General features: G+C 39.6%; 1 protein-coding gene across 6 annotated transcripts in view; it reads right to left on the reverse strand.

Moving 5' to 3' along the window:
* ADGB (androglobin) overlaps positions 1-14,959 on the reverse strand; it is a 175,165-nt gene that overhangs the window by 141,163 nt on the left and 19,043 nt on the right. For 2 of the 6 annotated variants that reach the window (XM_057489119.1, XM_036906895.2), the window contains exon 1: positions 9,259-10,094. The exons of 1 other annotated variant lie outside the window; for it this stretch is intronic. In XM_057489119.1, coding sequence (XP_057345102.1) covers positions 9,259-9,332 — 74 coding nt within the window. In that variant the 5' untranslated portion in view covers positions 9,333-10,094. Of the gene's footprint in view, positions 1-9,258; positions 10,098-11,784; positions 14,209-14,959 lie in introns of those variants that run through there. 3 more of the 6 variants (XM_057489121.1, XM_057489123.1, XM_057489124.1) reach the window with 3 other exon arrangements.

Here is a 14,959-nt window from a genome sequence, read left to right on the forward strand (position 1 = left end):
GAGGACATCATGGATCCTAGAGATATTAAAAAGATAATAAGGAAATATTACAAACAACTCTATATCCATATATTTGATAACTTACAAGAAATGGATCAATTCCTTGAAGGATACAAACTGAGAATACTAAAGAAGAGATAGAATGGATTAGAGATACTTGATATTGTTGTATCTACTTAAGAAAATCAATACGTCATTAAAAACCTTTTTACAAAAAAAAAAAGAAAAAAACCCCAAGCCCACATGGTTGCAGTGGTAAAGTCTACTAAATATTTAGGGAAGAAATAATATGATTACACTACCTAATGGCAATAACATGGATGAATATAAAAATAATTATGATTAGTGAAAAAACTAATCAATGGTTCTGTTTGTATAAAAATCTAGAAAATGCAAGCAAATCTATATTGATAAAAAACAGAATAGTGGTTGCCTGGAGACTAGGGTCAGGAATGGATAGGAATAAGGGATTACCAATGGATCAAAGAGACTTTTTTGAATGGTAGATCTATTCATTATCTTAATTGCATTGAAGCTTTCATGTGAATAGATGTACATTAAAGCTTATCAAAGTGTATCCTTTAAATATATATAAATTTACTGTATGTCAAGTTTACATCAATAAACCTGTTTTTCAAAAAGAAAGAAAATGTAAAAAAGCCCAGGAATTTTAAAAGACAAATTAAGGAAATTCCAAACATTGCTTTGTAATAGCAATGTCATGTTTCTAGAATCATGATACATAATTAAGTCTCCATTCTATGATATATTTGATTATTGAGTCATGTGCAATAAAATATAGTCTACACATACTGTCTTTCATGCGTACCTATTGTTGGTAAATTAAATATCCTGCATAATTTGGAATTGGGAAAAAGTCAAAATAATCTTTATATATAATTAAAGTAGTCAATAATTATATTAAAATATATTTAATAACTGTTAATAAAACACTAATAAAATGAATTTTTTAAACTTGAAAATACTTAATCCCATAACTTGCAAAGATGACAAAATTATTTTTTAAAAATTCTTAAATCAATTGACAAGATTATAAATGATAATAAAAAAATAAGAGAGTTGAAAACCTTCAAAAGAAACTTGAGCTGGCTCAAAGTCATTAGAGATTTTTAAGCAAAAATAAAATAAAATAAAAAGCAGCAACAAAATCTGATTTACACACGCACTCCTATATGTGCTTTAATTAGATTATTTTCACTGCAGGAATTAAAACTTCAATGAAATGAGGGTCTGGAATTTTGCCATTGTTTTCTTTGAGCATGTTGTTCGGTATAAGGACGTGATTTTATTCATAGTGGGAGGCAGTTTATTATGCAATGTGCAATCAGCATGCCTTACTAAGTAGTGTCAGTTAATATCCTGAGGAATCAGAATATGAATAGAATTATACAATCGACTTAATTTGGCGTATGGGCATTTGGAGCCATACTCTTCAGAAACATCAAACATATAAGAAAATAAATTGCAATCTTAAAAATATTTTAATTAAAAAATAGTTAAAGCCAGGTTGTTATGTTGACCTTTTATTCTCTTGGTTTTATTAAAATTATTTAATTGGGCACTTAATTTTAAGAGTTCAACACTTACATACATTTCTTTCAATAATATTGTGTTTTGGTAAATACAAAGATAAATAAGACTCAATTTCTATTCTCAAGTAACTTAAAATTTATGAGAATAACTACACACAATAACCAAAATGCACAAAGTGAAAGGATTTTTTTTAAATTAAAAATAAAGTGCTTTAACAGCATTGAAGAGGGAAATGGTTTCCAACTTAGAAAATCAAGGATGGCTGCATAGAAAAGCAGGTCTTAAGATATAGATGAAATTGGTATGGCAAAAGCAACTATAAGTGGAGAAAAGAGGATGGGAAGAGGTACAGAGGTGGAAAAGTGGAAGAATGTAAAAGTCATCTGTATTTGGCTGATGCAGAGAACAGGAGTGAGCTGAAGCTGGCTGTGGCCCTGTCAGCCGGCTAGCTTGCTCTTTTGATCTTTCAATCCTTCTTCCTTCTATTTTTTTTCGAAGCTGGAACAACCTACCAGTGTAATGGCATGTTAAGAAGATGACTAACAGTACCACATATAAAGTAAAGAAAAACCCTTGACTGAGGCAAGGAAATTAGAATGTTTTCTCAGTGGTTCTACCTGGAATTTAAAAAGGCGCAAACTAAAGGAAGGGAGGGAAGAGAATGAATACTGAGCCAGGGTGGAGAAGCAACCTGAAGGTACGGATCTGGGAGTAAGGAGGATCCCCGCCTCGGACAAGTTCTGAATGAGTCCAGTGAAACCGAAGGAGGACAAAGGGAAGAGCAGGTTGGGAGAAAGCGTTTTTATTGTTCACAGCTTGCTTGGGTTTGCAAGCCAGCCCTCGCTCTATCCATCCCCTCCATCTGCACGTTCGTGCGCCCCCCACTGCCCGCCCCTTCGGGCAGGAATTCTATGTGTGGTCCGTAGTGACTAATGGGCACCAGACCAATTAGGTACCAGGAATGGAGGGGAGGAGAGAATGGCCGTTTCTCTCCGCCCCTTACCTCAGATCAACTGGAGGCTCCACGTAGTAAATGTCCACTGGTATGTAAATCGACTAAGGCCAGGTGGGAAATTCTGGAAATTCTGAGTGCAAACTTCCATTTACTCCAAAGAAGGGAAAATCAAAAGAACATGGAAAACAACTGGATATGATGGGCAAAGGAGAGGAAAAGGTCAAACATGACCAAACTTTGGAGTTAAAGTGAAGGAAAAAAGGTAATAAGATTCTTTAAAATGACAACGTGGGACATTTGGGAAAGAAAATGATGACCTCCATTTTGGACATACTTGGAATAGATGCTAACTTAGTCAACTTTAATCAGGAAGGATTGTTTCAGATAATCAAAAGAGAGGGAAGAGAGGCAAGAGAGAAGAGGTAGTAAGAACATTAGAGAAGGACTTCATTTGGGGAGTAGAAAAAGAAAAGGCAGGGGCAGGTCAGAGGGAAAAAGAACTCCAGGAAAGGAGAAGCGGGGAGAGATGCAGCTGCAGTGACGTGTTCCCCTTTAAGCAGCTGAACTCTCTTGCGAGATGAGAGGATCAAGGAGACAGAATCGGAGGCAGCTGCTCCTGCTGCTCCGGCCCCAGGCCAGCGTGCACAGGCCACCAGGATCTCACGCTTCTGCCATTTCCAGGGATCGAACACCTTCCAGCGGCAAAGCTGACGTTTATAAAGAGCAAGCACAAATATGGTGTGCAACTACATGCGATCACGTCCACAGTGACTTTAACCAAAATCCACAAAAGTAAAAATCGGTGTGTAAGACCCACACACTAGAACTTGCACAGGTTGCAATTAACTTTTTTTTTTTTTTAACACAACTGCAACTATTTCCTCATAACTTCAGTCTTTGTCTATGGGGCAAACTAGTCCTAAATTCCTCCTAGACTTTGACCCAAGGTGAAGTAAACATAGGGCTTTGTCTCTAATTTCTAATTCATTCATTATAATAGCATGCAGAAAGAGTCCGGGTGGCAATGTGTGCAGCACAGCCTTCACTTTTGACCTTGATCTTATCTAGTTAGACTCCTACTGTTTCTTGCTGGCTCATACCTGGGACAAAAGCAGGCAGGCAGAACAGTCTACAGTACTTCCTGCCTCCACTCCTTTTGCCTTTGTTTCCAGAAGGTTTGATGACCTGTAGCTTTTCATTAATTTCTAACTAACCTACATATATTTCCTCCTCTCAGATTCAGTAGATAGCTCCCCGGAAGGCCCTCCTAAGCAGTACTACTCAGAAACAAATGCTGTAGAAAGTCTGAAGATCAAAGAACTGAGAAACTCTGAGCTGACCTTGGCCTTTAAGAGTTTCTAGAGTTGTGAATGGAAACCATGGACCCTTAACTGAACACTGAGAAGTGAGGAAATCGGGGAAATGGAGGTAGAAAGAGCACCCTGACCTTTTAAAACTTTGTTTTAACCTAGTCATATATGTAATCCTGATATTCATCAAATCAGAAGGATGGAATAAAAACAATTACTTTTGGACTATAATTTGGACTATAGCATTCATTATGACACCAGCAAAAAAGAAAGCCTCCCCCCCCACCAAAAAAAACATACAAGATATATTTGTTTACTTTAAAACCATCATATATGATAATTCAGCCATACAAAGTAGTGTGATATAGCCCCAGAACCTGAAATTAATTAGCCTGGTCCTGTCCTGGGAAGGAATGCTAATACAATTTCAAAACACCTACTTGATACTTCTTATGACAAAACATGCATATCTTTTTTGTCAAGGATGAAAGTGATTAGTAATACTTCTATCCAGTCTTTCACATTATACAAATTATATCAAATTATATAAATCATATCAAAAGTATATTTTTAATCTGTCCTAGATACAGTTTTTAGTTATTTTATCTCACATTAACTAGTATAATCAGTTTATAGATTATTTGATCCCTTAATTTAAATAATTTGTGACCTGGAAATAGCAAAGAAGTATTAAAGTCAGTTAAAATATTTCTAAATAATAACTTTTGACTGAGGCAATATTACTCATCTAGAAGCATTAGCACAATACTATTAGCTTCAAAGTTTGAATTTGATCATGTTTTTAGTAACAGTGAAGTACAAATTCCATGAAGTTTATATATGTATAATCTTTTCAATCTAACCTATATTCTCCTAATCATCCTATAGAGTAAATTCAGAGGAAACCATTCCTTCTCCAAAACTAAACAAATTAAAAATTGAGTGATTAAAAAAAAAGATTTCACTGCCAGAAATGATTCTTAAACCACCTCAAATCTTAATGAAATACTGAACATACACACAGATTAAGGTGATATCAAAGGCAGAACTGACGGCAGACCCTGCTAAGACTAATGGAGTGCTTCTCTGCTCACTAAAAAGGGTTCTCAGTGGAGACTTTTACATTTTAAAAACATGCAACAGACGTTTATGCAACGCCCTAGTCTGTGGGAAGTGTTGCTCTGCCTCTGGCGTGACTGACAGGGCAGGGCCTCTTCCCTGTGGGTTCTCAGCATCTCTCTGGTTCTGACTCAGAGGGCTTTATGGCCAAGCTGCCACACCAGGTTTCCAGTTCAACTCAGTAAATTACACACACATTTATTAAGCACACATCGTATCAGGCCCTGAAAAGAATGTGGAAGTAAACAAAGCAAAGCATTTAGAAATTTGTCATTGAATTGTGTTTACACTTTTTTTCCTTGTCCTTTCAGACATGCCGGCCTCATCACCTGGACATCCCAGCACCTCCTACCACTGCAACTGAAGATAAGAAATTTGACTATTGTAGCCTTTGACCTTAGTCACCTTACAGATGTGCTCTACACACCTCTACCCTACTTTAAAAAGATTCCTCCCTGTCATCAAGAGCTCTCAGGATGAGGTATTCCCTCATTATCTCAGACCATCACCTCTCTCATTTCTTGCTGCCTGATTCTTAATCCAGCATGAATTCCATGAAGTTGTGAAATTACACCTCAGAAATCATCATTTTGGTATTCAAAACCATCTGTTTCCCCACTACAGACAGTTCAAATGCCTTGGTCTGTCCCCCTTGCTCTGCTGCGTACTCATCCTGGATGCTTTATGGGCCAGCACAGTTAAGTACAGACTCTATCCCAGCCAACCCGGACGGCTTTCTGCTCCCCAAACATTTCCATTGCCTGCACTAACCATCTCTCTAACCTGTGCCTTTCAGAACTGGGACTGGCTGTTAGAGGGAGATGATGAGGGACCAGCTCACACCGAGGTGCCTTACTCAGCTCTCACACACAGCCCTCATTTCAGGAACCTCGTGTTTCCCTAATCTAACCCCAGGCCAACACATGGTTCCTTCTAGTACTTCCTACAAGTACCCCTGACAAATGTGGTATTGCCATATGTTTCCGAGTAACGTCTGTGTGAATCTTAGTTGTCCCCCCGCCACCTGAGATGTCATATCCCTGGAGAGAAGGTACCAGGTTCTACAGTTCCTTATCCTCCCAGACCTACCAGTGACATGGACATGAGAAGTGCTTATTAAATAGTTGAGAAATTAATATAAAGAAAAGTCTTCTTCAGGGAACTTTCTGTTACCGCAGCTGACTTTTAAATGTGTAATTTGACCTGAGTTGTTGGGGTCCACAGAGGTCACCTGGGGAATCCACAAAACTCAGTGTGAATCCGGTGGTGTTCCCTCCTTTGCTCCTCTTACCTCTGGCTTTCTCTGTGTGACCATGGGGCCTGGACCTGGAGCTATAAAAGGTTCCTTTCTACTGTGTCGTGCTCTTTTGGGGAATTTATTTTCTGCCCTCTGAAGGTAGAGAAACAGATTATCTACCAACCACTGTTGCATGGTTTCTCTTGACCAGTTGCCTCTTGGACCTTGGATAACCGTGAACCCATCTAACTTAATCCTCAGTAGATAGTTATTCTTCCATTTTACATTGCTTTCATAATTAGGTTCTATAACACTCCTGCTTTCAAATTTTTGTATAGAAAAAATATGTCGATCTTTTTGGAGAATTCCATGAAATTTAGATGTGCATTTCAGTCAGTAAAGATAGATTAAGGAGCATTATGAAATATATTTCATTCTGTTCAGAAAGAGGTCTAATGATATTTCATCATCATTAGCAGTCTAGGTAGTTGCATAGTTCTTATTTTTAATAAATTATCTGTGTATTTGATTTTGGTTTGAATGTGCTGTTGGAAGTGGAAGAAAATTTTGTTAACTGTAAATACCAGATTGTGTCCCCATCTCAAACTGCCCACTGAAGGTTGAAATATTTTGGCATTCAAAATGTAAGCATTAATACTTCTAATAACTATTAATAATTAAATTACATGCTTCTTCTCCTTCCTTTGAATTATCCATGTTCTACACAAAGACTTTTATTTAGTACTTCCAAGAAGATCAGATTTTGTCTTGGGATTGCTATGAATCCTTCAAGTGAAATCTAACTAGTGAAAATATCTTTGTAATTCCAATTAGTTTTCAAATTGATTAATTTAAATTGTTTATACTTCTAATTATTGTTAGATACTGGTAATAAGAGTTAATGTGACAGTTGTTATGAAAATAAAAAATATTGTTCCCCAAAAATGAAATTTTAAAAAGATGACAACTTCAATTCAAAAAACAAGTCAAAGTTTTAAACATTTAACTATTACAAAATTCCCTCACGTATTATGAATTCATTGGACTTAAAAAAATCAGAAAAGTCTTAAAAGTTTGGAGTGTGAAGAAAAAATAAAGTAGAAACAGGAGGACAGAGTGTGTTGGACTGGGGACGGTTTTAATTAGATGGTCTTTCATTAAAAGAAGAAAAAAACTTAATGTTAGAATAGAAAAATGACATGCCTAATGTCACAAGAAAATTGGTGATTCCTATAACAAAAATTTCATTCTTCCTGATTCAGAAAAATAGAGAATAGGTTAGTCTAAAGTACAAACTGACAGCCCAGGTACCTGGCATAATTTTTCTTGGTGATTTGATCATATTTACTTATGAGTTTGGTCATAACTAGATATAGATCCTTCTGCTTTCTTGGTTGTAACATCTCAGTTTTTGAACTGTGCCAAAGATGGACCAGATCAGAAAGAGAGAGAGAGCTGGGCTTCAAGTGAAGTTAGAAGAAATAAACACCAGTGTGGTAACTAAACTGTAAATTCATTTAATAAACAAATGGTGAATGCTTATTATGTGCTAGCCACCATGGTAGGCAAAAGCTAGACATGGTCCCTAATCTGACACATCCTTTAGTGAATAAACAAACATGCTAGACGGCAGCTCTAGGAGAGTAAGCCTCTATGAAGATTTTCCCCCTCATTTCCATACCTAGGACCATGCTAGACTTGGTTGCATTTATTGGATATGTAACCACAAGGTGTGGTAAAATGACATATAAAAACTTTCTCTAAATATCCCTGGTGTATTTCAAATGACAATTACACTGGAGCCTTGTTAGACTTTGATCCCCAGGCCCCATGCTGAGTGACACCTTGTCCTTTATCTGTGACTTCACTTGGTATCTGTGATTAGTTCTAGTAAAACTTAGAAGATAGACTTGATTTATAATGAACTTCACAACCTACCATATAACACTACAGCAAAATTATTGATGTTTAATTCTCAGTAGATAGTTTCTAGCAAAGCCTAGACTTTGTATAAATACTTGCCTTTACTTGCCTATTTTCATAAATATAGATATACATTTTTATTGATATAATTCAACTCAGATATTTTCTAGAAAAAATAAACATGTTAAAAATACCATTATCTCAAAAAGACATGATAAGTATTGGCAAGGAAAGAGCGTCTTACCATCAGGGACTTTATCCTGTGATACATCATGACAGGACCAGGCCACATACCATGTTTGGTGGTATCTAGTTTGATCAGCTTCATTATGGGAGTTAACAATCTCATCTCTTTCAGGATATAAATTCATTAAAGTCAAAGATTTTCCTCAAGCTCCGTAAGAATTGTGAGCCTTCAGTGAGGGTTAATAACCATTACTAAACTTTTTTCTTTTTTGGTGTGTTCAAAAATTCTTTTGCAACTCTGTTAAAATCTCTTATTTAACCACTGTCATTCATTAAATAAACATTTTTCAGTGTCCACTAGGTAAGACCCAGGAATCATGCAAGTTACTAAGGATTCAATAGTACATAAAATAGAAAAAGAAAAATATCTGCCTTCATGGAACTTACCATTCTACTAGGATAACATATAAATAAATATTGTTTTAAAGGTAAAATACATACTATGTTAAATAGGCAAAAATACTAATGAAGAAAAATAAGGAAGTAAAGGAAAAGAGAAGTTTTTGGTTTTGTCAGCAAAGCATGGGCTGTGATTTTAACTAGTTGGCCAAAGAAGCTGATATGAGAAAATGGCCTTTTGGTAAACACCGAAAGGAGGTGAGGGAGAAAACCATGCACATTGGGGTTGAGGGTGGGGGGAAGAGCTTTCCAATAGCAGGTGCAAGGTCCCTGAGGTAGGAGCAAGCCCTGGGCCAGAGAGGAAATCACCCCTGGCTGGGCGCCAGGAGAAGCACAGCCCCAGGCAGGGAAACCAGGGCTGCGGGAAGAGGTGGGTGATTCCCACAGAGGACAGACAAGCCGCGAGGTGGCCGGCGAGCATCCGGCGCTGGCGAGTTTGCTGCGGGAGCAGCCCCAGCACGTATGGCGCGGCCAAGGAGTCAGGCCCGGCGGCCCGGCACGCAGCGGTCCCTTACTCTTTGGACTTATCCGATCCGTGCGCCGAGTTGATATGATGCACCTCTTTCTTTTTCGTTTGTTTGGAGGTCATGGCAGAGGCGGACCCGGGCTGCAGCCGAGCTCAGAGCCAGGGGCTGGCTGGTTCAGCGCCCCCGGCTCTGCGTCCGCTGTTGCCAGGCGACGGCGCGCGTCCGGAGCCGAGGGGGAGCCCCGGCCGCTCGCGCGCGGTGGCTCCAGGGCGCGAGCGTGGAGGGCGCACGACCCGACGCCAGGGGGCAGCCTTGGGCCTGCGTGTCGTACGGGGACTAGGCGGGCGCCCCCGGCGTGGGTTTGTCAGCAGGACTGAGGAGCGACCCTGGTAAGTTGCCGTTGTCAGATCAGGCCTACTCTGCCTGGCTCTGCCCTTGGAAACCGAAGACCCAGACATCTTTCCTGGACTTACAGCTATTTGAAAACGGGTATTTGCGAGGTCCGTCTCCACCGGTCTTCTCTTCGCTGAACAAGTTCCTTCAATAATAACTAAAGAGACATTGTGGACACACTGAATTTGACCGTGACTTGAAAAAACGCGGGTTCGGAAATGATACAGTGGGTGCAGGGGAATCCCTGCAGGGAAGCCAAGATCAGGGCACCTGCCGCTTAGGGCGAGGTAATGAGGACATCTGTCATTAAACTTGTGGTGTCTCGGTTGTTCGTGCGAAAGACTAAATCCAGGTCAGAGAATCCAGCGGCCCTTAGTACACTCATCCGGAAAGGCCCTGGGGCCAGAGCTAAGCAAACCCACATTAAGGCTCCCACTTCATGTTCAGCCCATCTGTGGTGGTATTTATTTGCTTTGGGCAAATTTTTCCTTGTTAACTTCAGCTTTATAATCAGGAGATGGTAATACGTATTTCATGATTCTCTTTTGAGGATCAATGAGATGTATGTAATATGTTTAGCACACAGTGAAAGCACAGTGGGGGGGCCTATTTCAGAGACGACAGCTCAGCTGCCTTCAAGGAGAAGGCAGATAAACATAAATGAAGCTGAGAATTGCTTCAACTAGAAAAACTGTAAAATTCATTAAAACAAAACAAAATACGGTGCTGGCACAACACAAACTCACTTCAGAGAAATCTGACCATGCTCAGGCCTGAAGTTCACCACCCGCATCATTAGTTTGCCTCTCCCCAGAGCCTAGAACTAATTAACCAACTTTAAATAAAGAAATTCTGACTGCTTTTGGGACTGGGCATTGCTCAGAGACCAAACACTGGGGGAGAATCAGTTTCCTGCCAAGCAAATCTTTATCTGCTCTGATAAATTAATACCCAGCTCTCTCCACTCAGAAGAGCCTTTGCTTTGACAGGCTCTCCCAATCTCATTGTCATTGGGAGGTTACCTAGATGACAGTCACACAGCAACTATAAATAACGTCCAAATCGGAATTGTTATTGACTGAGGAAGTGCCCTCAGAACAACTCCTATATGAGTGAAGACAATGAAGATAGCATGAGGGCCCCGCCTTGCATATCTCAGGATTGCCATTTCCAGAGAACTCTCCAGAATGATAGCAGAAGACCAAACTTGGAGGAAATATTATTTAAGTACCAAATCTTATGAGAGTAATCAAGTGCATAGTCATAAGCATATAAAAAGATTGTTGGATAAAAATAGCACAATTTTAAGCAATCAACCCATTTAAGCAACCAAACCATGCTTCATCTTTAGTCAAAGACATCCCTGAAAAAAAAAAATGCCAATAGTTGCAAGATGCGAAGACCATTAGAGAAAAACTGGAAGTCAAATGATCTATAGCCCATTTATATTTTAGAGATGAAGAACCCTATACCAAGAGCGGAGAAGCGTCTTGCCGAAAGTTGGTGGAGTTGGACCAGAAGCGTTAAAGGGAGACAGATGCATGAGTTTAAGTCACACATTAAGAGTTTCCACCCAGAAACTGCTTTCTCATTTATTAAATTAGGATAAAAATAAGGGACTTCACGTAAGGAATGGAGTAAGATAATAAAAATTTGAAAAGTATAAAGAGTTTATTAATTCCTGGTCCAGTGTTCTTGTTCCTTTATTATGTTAAGTATGCAGCATGCATAAATGAAATTTTTCTTTCTGAAGCTAAACTCTAGTCAGACCATGATTCTAAGAGGTAAGTATATTCCTTTATAAACCGCTAAGATGGTATTTGTGCTGGTGCAAAAAGGACAATTGGCCTTCCATCTATCTCTCTTTTTTTAAACCCATATTCTTAGGTGCAGATGGTAATCATGATCAATATCATTTAGAAGTGTCAGTAAGAGCTACGATTTATTGAGTTCCTGCCACATGCCACATTTAGGGAGAGGTGCTAGCTCCTTAGAGCACAGGCTTTAGAGACAGACTTGGCTCTTTATTAGCTGAGTTGGGTAAATCATTTAAACTCTCTGAAATTCCATTTTCTTCATTTGTGAAAAGGGAAGAATAATACCTCAAATGTCATATTTGGATCATAATAAGCACTCAAATAATGACAGCTAATATTATCATTATTTCACAGGTAAAGGGACTTGCCTGACGTGGGGCAGGTGGCAAGCAAGATTAGCCTGGCTTCACAACCTTTGCTCTCTGCAATATTCCAGGCTGACGATCCTTGCTGTAACTTTCACTCTAAACTGTAAAGTCACTCCTGCACGGCAAATCTGGATGGTTACCCTGGCACTCCACTTAGGGATTTCCAAGTTCTCTGGTTGTTTAATAACCTTCAAAGGCTGAGAAAAAGAGCTTATAAGTTTATTAGAGCCATCCAGAGTGGAGCCTTTCTCCAATTTCTTCTTTTTGAGAAAGAATTATTTGACTGAAGTCAGTAGTAACGTTACCCTGCTCCATAGGGAAGTGGTTAGAAATCCCTACTTCCCCATGCCTACACAAACAGAACAGACAGGGACTCTGTCTTTGCACTTCGTGGGGATCTGCTGAAATGGGGAAGTGAGCTTTGATAACCACTTCTCCACCCACCCCTGGAAGTTCCAGATGGAACTGGGCAGGACATAGGGCCAGGAGAGAGGCAGCATTTCTGTTTCTGAGAGCCACTGCTCTGGGTGGCTCCCAACACTTGGTCCCTTAGCTGTAAGAAATTATACAGATGGTCTTGCTCAGCAACCTCTTTGCCCATCTTTATTTTCCATGGAGCATTATTTGTCCATCTTTTACACTGTGAAGTTGTATAGAATTTAACCAACCAAATGAGAAAGTATAAATTTTGCATGTCTTTCTTACAATTAAGGCTAACTATCCTTTCAAGCTCTGTGCTTTAATTGTCACTTTTCCTTAGAAATTCATATCCTTTTTTCTTCAAGTATAGTTGATGCATAATATTATACTGGTTTCTGTTGTACAGCATAGTGATTCAACAATTATCTGTTACGAAATGCTCACCCCAATAAGTGTAGTCATTATCTGCCAACATAAAAAGATATTACAGTATTATTGACTGTATTCCCTATGTTGTACTTTTATACCCATAACTAAGGGAAACAAAAGTACAAATAAACAAGTGGGACTACAGCAAACTAAAAAGCTTCTGCACAGCAAAGGAAACCTTCCCCTTTATTTTCCATGGAGCATTTTTTTGATTTGTCCAATTTTTAAAACTCCTATAATCTTCTACCTCATTTTCATTCTTGCTTATGCCCTAATGCTTTTCCCTTACTCGTCTATAAGGGTACTTAGACCAGGACCTGTTCTACTCTTCTTCACCTAATTCGGTTCAAACTTTGCAAGCCCCTTCAGCATCTAATAATCAGAGCTCATAGTGATTGAGCAGTTACTACATATTGGCACTTTTCTAAGCTCTGTTTCTGTATTAACTCATGTAATCCTTATAAACACCTGGGGAATGTGTTATTATTACAATCTCACTTTTGTAAATAAGGAAACAAGGGGAGATTAAATTAGTAAATGGTGAGGCAGAATTCTAGCTCAGGAAGTCTGGCACCAGACCCACGTTCTTTATAGCCACGTTATTCTGTCTCTGACTGCCTCAGTGATCACAACCCTATGAGACATTACAATCCATCCATTTAGTGAGAAGGAAGTGAGGTTTAGAAAGGAATAGCAGCTCACCCAAAGTCTAAAGCACAGAGACAGAGGGGCCAGGATGTGAATGTGAGCAGGCTGGCTTCAGAGTGCACACTATTGTATTGTATTATTATTATTATTATTATTATTATTATAAGAACATGTAGCATGATATCTATCCTGTTAACAAATTTTTGAATATATACTGTATTACTATAGGCACAAGGTTGTACGGCAGATCTCTAGAGCTTATTCATCTTGCATAACTAAACTTTAGACCTGTGAATACCCAAGCTCTCTGCCACACTGCTTCCTTCAAACAGAAAGAGTACAGAAAAATGCTTATATGTGTCTTTGAAAATACTATAAATTGTACCTTAGGTTCAGTTTTGTCCCCTAATGTTCCGTCTCTTCAGAGCCCACTGGTTATGGAGGATTTGGTTCCTGCAGCTCTGAGACCAGTTGTCCCTAGAGAAAGCCTCATTATTCTGGATACCTTAACTTACAGCTTTAATTATCTCTGAAAGGAAATTCTGAGTAGAGATTGTTAAAAGTTGGAAGAATAAGGAAATAAGACATTCTCTTGATGTTAGCTGAAAAATAATTTCCATTTTGATAAGCTGTTTAAGCGAGAAACAATGGTTTTCCTGACTGTACTAAATCCCTTTATCAGGATGCAAACCCGCCTGCCTGCTGTGGTGTAATGTTGCAATCACCTGCATGGTGGATGAGGTGGTACTCAGCCCAGACGCCCCTCTGGACAGAGGCACTCCCTCCTGAATCCGGAGATGCTCTCTCACTCAACCCAAGAGTATGTCTTCTCCCTGAGAGCCTCCTGCGTCTCGCTAGTGTGCTAAAGGTGGTGATAGAATTGGGACGACCCTGCAAGGTCCTCCTCTCTCCAGAGTCCCCTCAGTACTCCGGAGATAAAACGACGAGGCATGAAACAAAGCAGGAAAACATGTTCCATTAAAAGGAGAGAAAAAAATCGACCAATTGAAAGTGATTCAGAAAAAACATGGATGATAGAATTAGCAGACAGGAACATTAAAATTGTTACTGGTGAAGAGCTCCGTTACAGCAGCGCCGCAGCCCAGCTGCTTCCGCCCAGTCCTGCTTGCCTTCCATGCTTAGAGATGGTACCGAGGACACTCACTGATAAGCACCATGCATGCAAACATCAGAATGTTAGAGTCTGTTTCCTGGAACTGGCCTAAAATGGTTGATACCAAGGAGGACTCTAGGAAGTGACTCTAAAATGAGATTTGGGAAGACTTGCACTTCCAAACAAGATAAAGTAACAGGGAATGGGTTTACCTACTCATACGCATTAACTGAATAAAAATACTTGATGACATTAGCTATGGGGCAGTGAAAGGCAGCACTCCCCAGGAGGTGGAAAACCGAAAAAGGAGGGTTGCATAAGTGTCCCTGCTTACTGTGAGGCCCCTGGCACAAGGTGGGGGGACCCAGGCATGGCCTCATGGTATCCCTAATTTGGAGAGATGGAGCTGGAGTCCAGGAGGCTAGGCAGCTAAAGTTCCCAGAGCAGAGGATGGGGAGGAGAGAGCAGTACAAGGGGAGACCCTCAGAGAGTGGCCCTCACTGTCCTCTTTGTGCTGATTGCACAGGCAAGTGAGGAAATGCCCCTGGGCCGTGGAAAGA

The sequence above is a fragment of the Manis pentadactyla genome, chromosome 12, assembly GCF_030020395.1.
Source record: "Manis pentadactyla isolate mManPen7 chromosome 12, mManPen7.hap1, whole genome shotgun sequence".
In the NCBI taxonomy this organism is placed as follows: Eukaryota; Metazoa; Chordata; class Mammalia; order Pholidota; family Manidae; genus Manis; species Manis pentadactyla.